General features: G+C 42.2%; 2 protein-coding genes across 2 annotated transcripts; both read left to right on the top strand.

Annotated features, from left to right (window-relative positions):
• Positions 1–1100: 1100 nt before the first annotated feature.
• Positions 1101–8873, top strand: LOC126401280 (T-cell-specific guanine nucleotide triphosphate-binding protein 2-like). Its single transcript, XM_050062445.1, has 3 exons — positions 1101–1126; positions 7771–8336; positions 8694–8873. The coding sequence occupies exons 2-3, from the start codon at positions 7779–7781 to the stop codon at positions 8739–8741; spliced, it is 606 nt and encodes a 201-aa protein (XP_049918402.1). The 5' UTR covers positions 1101–1126; positions 7771–7778; the 3' UTR covers positions 8742–8873.
• On the top strand, positions 2935–8659 carry LOC126401281 (T-cell-specific guanine nucleotide triphosphate-binding protein 2-like). The gene is given in 2 exon segments (XM_050062447.1): positions 2935–3682; positions 8493–8659. A coding segment is annotated over 1 exon segment (597 nt). The 5' UTR covers positions 2935–2970; the 3' UTR covers positions 3568–3682; positions 8493–8659.
• Positions 8874–9595: the final 722 nt, after the last annotated feature.

The raw sequence follows: 9595 nt of genomic DNA, 5'->3' as shown, positions 1-9595 counted from the left end.
AAAGAACAAATTGATGAGTGATGTGAGCTGCATAGTTCCAGAGTATTTGGATCAGCACAATAATACTCCACAGTTTGTCATCACAGGAGAGTCTGGCTCTGGTAAAACCATCTTTGTTAATGCCTCAGGAAGAGAGCTGCCCTTTCTGGTTGTGTAGAAACCATTCACCATCCAAACTATCCCAATGTTACAGATACAGAAAGACACACAGGTAAAAACAACACAACAAGGTGAACATCAACAATTAACCACTTAAAACAATTGACTGAGGGCAGCAGATTGCATATGGAGGGTGACTGAAATGATTTGCTTTCATTTTACTTTCCTTTTAATTAAATGAACAAAGACACACTGAATATGTTTCTGACTTCATTTTTGCATGTTTAAATTTTTAATTTTTATTTTTTGCTGCCCAGTAAAGATCACTGACTGCTGGCCACAATCTAGCTGATAGTGTAAGTATAAGTTCTTAATTTTTAAAGATTCATGTACTCAAGTGCAATCTCGTACTCTTACTGACTTACTGTATTTTAATGCATGATTAGATGAGGGTAAGCTTACATAATCTGATAATTTTCTGTTTTATCTATTTTTCAGGGAGTGCTATGGGTAAACCATTTGATTATGAACCCAAAGAATAAATTACAGAAGCACCGCTAACTAATGGACCTGCCTCAGCAGCTGCAAAGATCCAGACTGATTTGGATCAGCAGAATAATAGTCCATTAAATATTGGCATCACAGTCTGGATCTGGTAAATCCACCTTTGTTAATGCCTTCAGAGGCATAGACAACAGTACTGGTAGTACAGTGCTTCATTTGTTAATCATGAGGTGCTGGACGTCAGAGAGCCTGCTGGCCCAGTGGGTTATGAGTCAGCATGTGAGGCTCTCTAATAAACACACCCTCCTCTCTGCAATTCTTGTAAACCAGCTGCTTTCACTGATGATGGGGATGAGAACAGAGGACAGACACTGACTGGTCATGTGGCTCACAGCAGACTTTTTCATTGGTCACTTCTCTGATGTGTAAGGAGCTGATCACTGTACACCTCTAATTGTACAACTGTGCAGAAAAAGGAGTTAAACCTTTTTGCTGAGTAACAACGATCCAAGTGCCTCATACGGTAAGAGATATATTTACAGCTACACATTGCACTGTATTGTGTGTTACAATGCATGTTTATGATTGATAAAGGTTCATCGGTTTAATATCAACTCCATATTAATGATCAGTGTTGGGCAGTAATGACATTACTATTTCCTGTAACGAGTAGTGTGATTACAAATAAAGTTCCAGTTACAACATTACAGTTAGCCTCAAACCAAATAGCTCGTTACAATTTTATGTAATCACATCACCACTGACTTGAAATACAACAATCATAGCAGTGGATTCACTTTTGTAATCATGGAGCTGCTTGTGCACATCACAAAGCAGCAAGTCTGGAAGATGAAAGGGTTGGATATATTCCCTTGACTTAGTGAGTGATGCTGTGTGTCAGGGAGGGAGGCGGAAGAGAGAGCAGGGTGAGTGGCTGCACGTGAGATGAGGAGAGCAAGCGATGCACTGTGGGAGGGAGTGTCTCAGACACAGATGTATTGACAGAAGGAGAGTGACCGGGTGCACCGGTCTCTGGATAGCCAAGTGTTCGGTGACCGTGACGGGGGCAGAAGCCCAGCCGAGCCAGCTGTATGGTGCACTCAAAACCAGGGAGCGAGTGCTATTTGCAGACCGGTCAGGATAGTTAGTGGGGTCAGGGAGAGAGTCCTGTGTGAGGCATGAGTGAGTTTGTCCGTTCTCCAGCCTGTAACAAGGCTCTCCTGCCGTCTATGGAGAGACCTCTCTGCACTGGACCAGCGGTGGTCTCCAGCCCAGACTGTGACTGAAGCCGGATCAGCACCAAAGCTCAGACCTGGAGGAGGGTCTCAAACTCAGGTGAAGTTAAGTGGTATTTATTCACTGACGTATTCATTCGCAGCTGCTTGTTTTGTATGTGTCTGGTGTCATTTATTGTTAAATGTTATTGATTTTAAACATCAGCTAAGAGCCAGAGTGCCGGGATGTTGGAAAGCAGTTAAAGGTACCTAAATAAATCCTCTGGGGCTGCTGCCCTGATAGCACAGGTGTGTTTGTGGTGCAGTGATTTTCCTTGTGGTGCAATGTGGTGTGTTGTGCCCTGAGAGGGTTGTGATTCTGGAGTCAACTGCAGTGCAGTGTTTGGTTGCACTGCCCTAAAAGGGTGTAATTCATCTGTGATGATCTATATTGGCATGAGCCCCTGTATACTTGTTTTGGCCGGTGTGAGTGGCACTTAGGGGGAGCATAGGGCTCAGACTGTCTCCGCATACTGTACCTGTGTGCAAGGCTGTTGGCTAAATGAATTTGTCCTAATAAAGATTATTGTTTATTACTCCTTGATTTCCTCCTCCATTCAACAGAAGAGCATCCTCAGTTACATTGTTGATGCATACCAGCAGGGTACCCTGTTGAGCCTTACAGACTACCCGGGCCACCATAACATTACAAGGATTAGACACTGATTCAGCTGGCTCCAGCATTCCCTCTCGACCAGGCACAGTACAATGGCGTTTTGGCAAGGGACATGTATAGTGGTTTGCCCATGGAGGCTAACAACGATTATGTGTTGTTGAAAGCAGCCCTGACATGATATTTTGAGCTGTGTGATAGTGATGATTGGAGCAAGGCTAGCTCTATGGCCTGGCGGCAGCGACGGCCTTATGAGACAGCAGGCTGACTGCTGGCCAAATTTATTCTGCAGTGTGGATGACACGCAGCTCTTAAATTTAGAAAATTGTTGTAATTAAATGTAATCGCCTATCTTTGCATTATATATTATGATCAGACTTATTGTATTTTAATGCAGGATTAGATGAGGGTAAGCTTTTATATTCTGCAAATCAAACTTCTGCAGTGATTTTCTGTTTTCTTTATTTTTCAGGGAGCACTATGGATAATTCATTTGATTACGAACCAATAGAAGAAATTAAAGAGGAGCTGCTAACCAATGGACCTGCCTCAGCAGCTGCAAAGATCCAGGAGTATTTGGATCAGCAGGATAATATTCCACTAAATATTGGCATTACAGGAGAGTCTGGCTCTGGTAAATCCACCTTTGTTAATGCCTTCAGAGGCATAGACAACAGGGATGAGTGAGCCGCCCCTACCGGTTGTATAGAAACCACATTAGAGGCTACACCATACCCCCATCCCAACTATCCCAATGTCACACTGTGGGATCTTCCTGGTATTGGCACTCCCAACTTTCCAGCTAGCGAATACCTGGAGCATGTTGAATTTGAAAAGTTTGACTTCTTCATCATCGTCTCAGCTGATCGCTTCAAAGAAAATGATGTGAAGCTCGCTAAGGAGATTCAGAGGATGAAGAAAAAGTTCTACTTTATACGTTCAAAGATTGACCATAACTTACGTGATGAAGAAGACAGTCAGAGGGACTTCAACGCAGAAAGGACTCTTAAACAAATCAGGGACAACTGCATTCAAGGTAAGTCTGAGGTTAGAGGAGAACAAATGCTTAAAATTTAAAGGTATATGCAACAAGGGTAACAGGTAGACACTGCTTCATTTTAAAGGCGCGAGCCAAAAATAACTTTTCACATGAGCAGCCCATGTTGAGAGGAAGAGCTAACAATGTTATCAGGTCATAAATGATTCATATGAACCAGTGACGGACTGGGACCAAAAAGAGGCCCTGGCATTTTTGACACAGAGGCCCCATGGCGGAGCATCGGCCAGCCAGGGGTGAAAAAATTAAATACTATTTTACAAAAAAATAAGCATTTTTACATAATTTTAGATCATCAGTTCCTTATTTGTGAAAGAACAGGCATGGTGTCTCATATCCCCCCTCCCACATATTACTAGGTACTATGATTGATGATTTTACACATACTAACATAAAAAACACTACCATTGGCGGAACGTTTCAGAGCGCCACAGAGACACAGAGTGTTCCACAACTACCATAGAAACTCACATACTCACTCACTGCCTTGATGCACAATAGAAGAGGAGATATACAGACACAGTCTGATAATACAAATTATAATGTTATAATTTGGTTGTGCTGTATTCTGTCCAAGAGGGGGCACCTATGGTTAATGGTGGAAGTAGGCTAAGCCTTTAGGATGAAGTTGTGTGGTGTTTGATTTCAGATTTTCGTGTTTTGGTAGACATAGAGCTAGTATTATTAACTGAGGTTATTAGTCTGGCCTTTGAACGTGCCTGAATTTATGGGGGTTCTGCTGCTGCCTTATTATCTTGTGTGCTGTGCATTGTTGTCTACTGTACCAGTGCGATTGTAGTGAGTTGATTGCATGGTGTGTGTTCTGAATTTCTGCATTCTCATCATATTGTTAGCTTTCCACATGCTCCCATGCAAGCCACAAATCAGTTTTATCATTCATAATGACTGTGTCTGTATATCTCCTCTTCTATTGTGCATCAAGACAGTGAGTGAGTGTGTGAGTTTCTATGGTAGTTGTGGAACACTCTGTGTCTCTGTGGCGCTCTGAAACGTTCCGCCAATGGTAGTGTTTTTTATGTTAGTATGTGTAAAATCATCAATCATAGTACCTAGTAATATGTGGGAGGGGGATATGAGACACCATGCCTGTTCTTTCACAAATAAGGAACTGATGATCTAAAATGACGTAAAAATGCAAAATAATATGAAAAATTTTCACCCCTGGCTGGCCGATGCGCCGCCATGGGGCCTCTGTCAAAAATGCCAGGGTGTCTTTTTGGTCCCAGTCTGCCACTGTCTGTCGCCGCCGGGTAAACACTTTTTTGTAAATAAATCTGATATTTTCGCAGACCTTTCAATCTCTGCGAGCATAGCTTTCCTTTTTTTCTCCGCTCCACCCCTCTCCACCCGTCTTTTCATGCCTCAATCCATTTTCTTTTCTTGTTGTGATTTTGACGTTGAGTGCATTACCCATCATTCATTTGCCACTTGTCAGATGTCAAATGTCATCACTCAATGATCGCGAGAAAATGCTTGATGACCAAAAACACTTTATATTACCGGTAGCCCCATTTCACTCATATTTATTTAAAATTATATTTAGGCTACTACTTATATATATATTGTGGCCGATAAAAATGTTTTCGGCCGCCAAGAGAAGATTTATTTTTTATTTTTTATTTTTTTTGCCTGGCGGCTGGCGGCCGCAGGACGATGCGGCCGTTCTGGCATTTGCCCAAATGCCAGATGGCCAGTCCGTCACTGGACATCACAACTGGGTTTACACGAAATAAACAAAGAGCTTATCATTAAGATGTTGTGCTTGTCTGTAAGTGATGCTGCATTAATGGCAGCAGAGGAAGGGTTCAGATTTGTTCCATTATTTGGAATCCCAGCAGCAGCATCCCTCTCTTTTATCTTTACCTACAAAGCTCTTAATACTTTCCTCAACATGCTCGCTGAGGATGCACAGAAGGTGTTTACAAAGGCCCTGGGTCTGAACACCTCAGTGTGATATCATGAGCTGAATGGAAATGTGGCACATTTAAAACTGTTATTGTACAACGCAAATGAGCTTCTGAATTATTCTTCTGAATGTGATGTAATACTGCTGCAGACAGCTCATACAAATCATAGTTTTCTAATCTAGACCGTACTGACTGTGTTTGCATCTTGCTGAAAAATTAACTGTACTACTTTGCAAAACTCTTCATAAATAAACCTGATTTAAATCTCATCAACATGTAATTGAAGAGACAGCAACTTTTGTTGGAACTGTAGTTGGAAGAAACTCTGGTGGTTAAAATGCACGGCAACATCGAGACATGGTTTGTGTCAGATTGTGCAGATCTTGCGTTGATCAGTTTAACAATAGGCTGATGTGGTCTGCTATACCTTAAATAAAAACAGTACAGTTATTTTACATCTTTTTTTTCTTGCACTTTTTTCTTTTTACAGAAATGAAAGAACAAATTGATGAGTGATGTGAGCTGCAAAGTTCCAGAGTATTTGGATCAGCAGAGTAGTAGTCCACTAAATATTGGCATCACAGTCTGGATCTGGTAAATCCACCTTTGATAATGTCTTCAGAGGCATAGACAACAGTACTGGTAGTACAGTGCTTCATTTGTTAATCATGAGGTGCTGGACGTCAGAGAGTCTGCTGGCCCAGTGGGTCAGGGACAGAAAAAAGTCAGAACATATGTAAAGATTTCATCAAAACCACATTTTCATTACAAGCCACATATCCATATTCTGGGTAACTAATGTCATCTGGTTGAAAACAGCTCTTGATAAACTATAAACCGATAAAGAGCAAAGAGTGTTTGTCTGAATAAGTGCCAGTGCATAACTCAGAAGGTGTAGCTCTGTGATACAAACGCACCCTCCTCTCTGCAATTCTTGTAAACCAGCTGCTTTCACTGATAATGGGGCCGAGGAAACAGGACAGACACTGACTGGTCATGTGACTCACAGCAGACGTTTTCATTGGTCACTTCACTGACTGCAAGGAGCTGAACTTTGTACAACTCTGACACTGTACAGCTGTGCAGAGAAAGAAGTTAACCCTTCTTGTTGTATCCAAGTGCCTCATACGGTAAGAGATATATTTACAGCTACACATTGCACTGTTTTGTGTGTTACAATGTATGTTTATGATTGTTAAAGGTTTATTAGTTTAATATTAACTCCATATTAATGATCAGTGTTGGGCAGTAATGACATAATTATTTCCAGTAACGAGTAGTGTGATTACAAATCAAGTTCCAGTTATAACATTACAGTTAGCCTCAAACCAAATAGCTCGTTACAATTTTACTTTTGTAATCACATCACCACTGACTTGAAATACAACAATCACAGCAGTGGACTCATTTCTGTAAATGTTGCGCTAAGCGTACGCGTCACAAAGCAGCAAGCTTGGAAGAAAGAAACAGCTGTATACTCCCATGACTATGTCGGGAGGAAAGAAGACGGGAACACTACTGCTGTAGGTAGTGGTACTAAAGTTCACTGCGAAAACCACGTCCTCAAACCTGCCGAGTGAAATACTTAGTGCGACTGACAGCGCAACAACGCAAAGCTCCAGGAAATACACCCCACCAAGGGTGCGCCCTTCTCGGCCGCGGAGGTCAGCTGTAGCCCTGCACAGGCTGAGTTGCAGGCTACGAAAGGACTAATAATGCTTGTGGCTTGTTATGTGGGGGGAAAAATACCGGTCACAGGTAACTGAAGCCCCCAAGTAGAAAAAAAAACATTTTCAAACTATCTAGCCTTGGCTACAATTACCCTGACCCTTACTGTTGGCAGGGAGTAATCAGTAAAGTAATATTACTTTTGAAAAGGGTAATGAGTAATGTACATTTTTAGAGTAACAAGCCCAACACAGTTTATGACTTCACTTATCACTGCAGCTTTGTTCTGTGCAACATACTTCGCATTGTCCTATGTAATGTGTAAGTAGTATAAGATAATAAGGTTACAGTAGCCATCTCAGGGGACAAAGACACAGTGCATGTGTTTCTGAATTCATATTTGCCTTATTTGATGTTTTTGCTGCCCATTAAAGATCACTGACTGCAGACCAATATGTACCCTGCAGTGTAGACTACACAGTTTTTAAACTTGGCAACAGATGTGCTTAAATGTAATCTCCTATCTTTGCATTATATATGATTTATATATATCATTAGATGAGGGTAAGCTTTTATATTCTGCAAATTGAAATACCAGAGTGATTTTCTGTTTTCTTTATTTTTCAGGGAGCACAATGGATAATCCATTTGATTATGCATCAATAGCAGACTTTAAAGAGGAGCTGCTAACCAATGGACCTGTCTCAGCAGCTGCAAAGATCCACGATTATTTGGATCAGCAGGATAATATTCCACTAAATATTGGCATCACAGGAGAGTCTGGCTCTGGTAAATCCACCTTTGTTAATGCCTTCAGAGGCATAGACAACAGGGATGAGGGAGCCGCCCCTACTGGTTGTGTAGAAACCACCTTAGAGGCTACACCATACCCCCATCCCAACTATCCCAATGTCACACTATGGGATCTTCCTGGTATTGGCACTCCCAACTTTTCAGCTAGCGAATACCTGCAGAGTGTTGAATTTGAAATGTTTGACTTCTTCATCATCATCTCAGCTGATCGCTTCAGAGAAAATGATGTGAAGCTAGTTCAGGAGATTCAGAGGATGCAGAAAAAGTTCTACTTTGTTCGTTCAAAGATTGACCATAACTTACGTGATGAGGAAGACAGCCAGAGGGACTTCACAACGCAGAAAGGACTCTTAAACAAATCAGGGACAACTGCATTCAAGGTAAGTCTGAGGTTAGAGGAGAACAAATGCCTAAAATTTAAAGGTATATGCAACAAGGGTAACAGGTAGACACTGCTTCATTTTAAGGAGACGAGCCAAAAGTACCTTTTCACATGAGCAGCCCATGTTGAGAGGATGAGCTAACAATGTTATCAGGTCATAAATGATTCATATGAACACTGGCAGAGCCCCCCAGTGAGAGTCTGTTAGCTTGACTACTCATCTTCTAAGATCTAAAACAACCTTTGTGTCTGGCCTGGAGAGAGCTGCTGGTGTATCCTGACACGAGGCTCAGGATGTTTTCTCATTCCATTGTCATCATCCGAAATAAACTTCTCTGCTCTGTTTGTGACACAGGTTTTCAAAAACAAGGTGTCAAGTCTTATCAAGTCTTCCATCTGTTAGAGGAGACCCTCGAGAGAGAACTTCCTGCACACAAGAGGAACACTCTGCTGTTGGCCATGCGTAATATCAGTCATGGTATCATCAGCAAGAAGAAAGAGGCTTTACAGGCAGAAATAAAATACCTTGCCTCTGCATCTGCACTCATTACAGCTGCACCAGTTGCTGGGCTCTCTGTTGCCACTGATGTAACCATGCTGGTTGCTACCATCAGAAAGTACAAAGTTACTTTTGGTCTTGATAGCAAGTCACTGCAGAGTCTTGCTCGTAGTGCACGCGTGCCTGTGCATGATCTTACAGCAGTGATGACATCACAACTGGGTTTACAGGAAATAAACAAAGAGCTTATCATTAAGATGTTGTGCTTGTCTGTAAGTGATGTTGCATTAATGGCAGCAGAGGACGGGTTCAGATATGTTCCATTATTCCATTATTTTCTATCATCATGGGCAACGTGAGATCACTGGGGAATAAGATGGACGAGCTTACAGCGCTAACCCGGAGTCATCAGGAAAACCGGGAGTGTAGTCTGATGATTTTCTCGGAGTCATGGCTACACACGGATGTTCCTGACCACAATGTTTCCACCGGGGGTTTCCACACTGTCCGGGCTGACAGGGACTGCACTAAGAGCGGTAAGCGTAAAGGAGGTGGGCTTGCTGTTTACGTGAACAACAGGTGGTGCAATCCTGGTCACATCACAGTCAAAGGCCGCATCTGCAGCCCGGATATTGAACTGTTAGCTGTGGGCCTCCGTCCTTACTATTTACCCCGTGAATTCTCACATGCTATTGTAGTGGCTGCGTATATTCCCCCGTCCGCTAACCCGACGTCGGCATGTGACGTCATCCACTCTA

Source organism: Epinephelus moara, chromosome 14, assembly GCF_006386435.1.
Source record: "Epinephelus moara isolate mb chromosome 14, YSFRI_EMoa_1.0, whole genome shotgun sequence".
Taxonomy (NCBI): domain Eukaryota; kingdom Metazoa; phylum Chordata; class Actinopteri; order Perciformes; family Serranidae; genus Epinephelus; species Epinephelus moara.
Note: the sequence above shows the minus strand (reverse complement) of the source record. Positions and strands in the feature narration are given on the sequence as shown.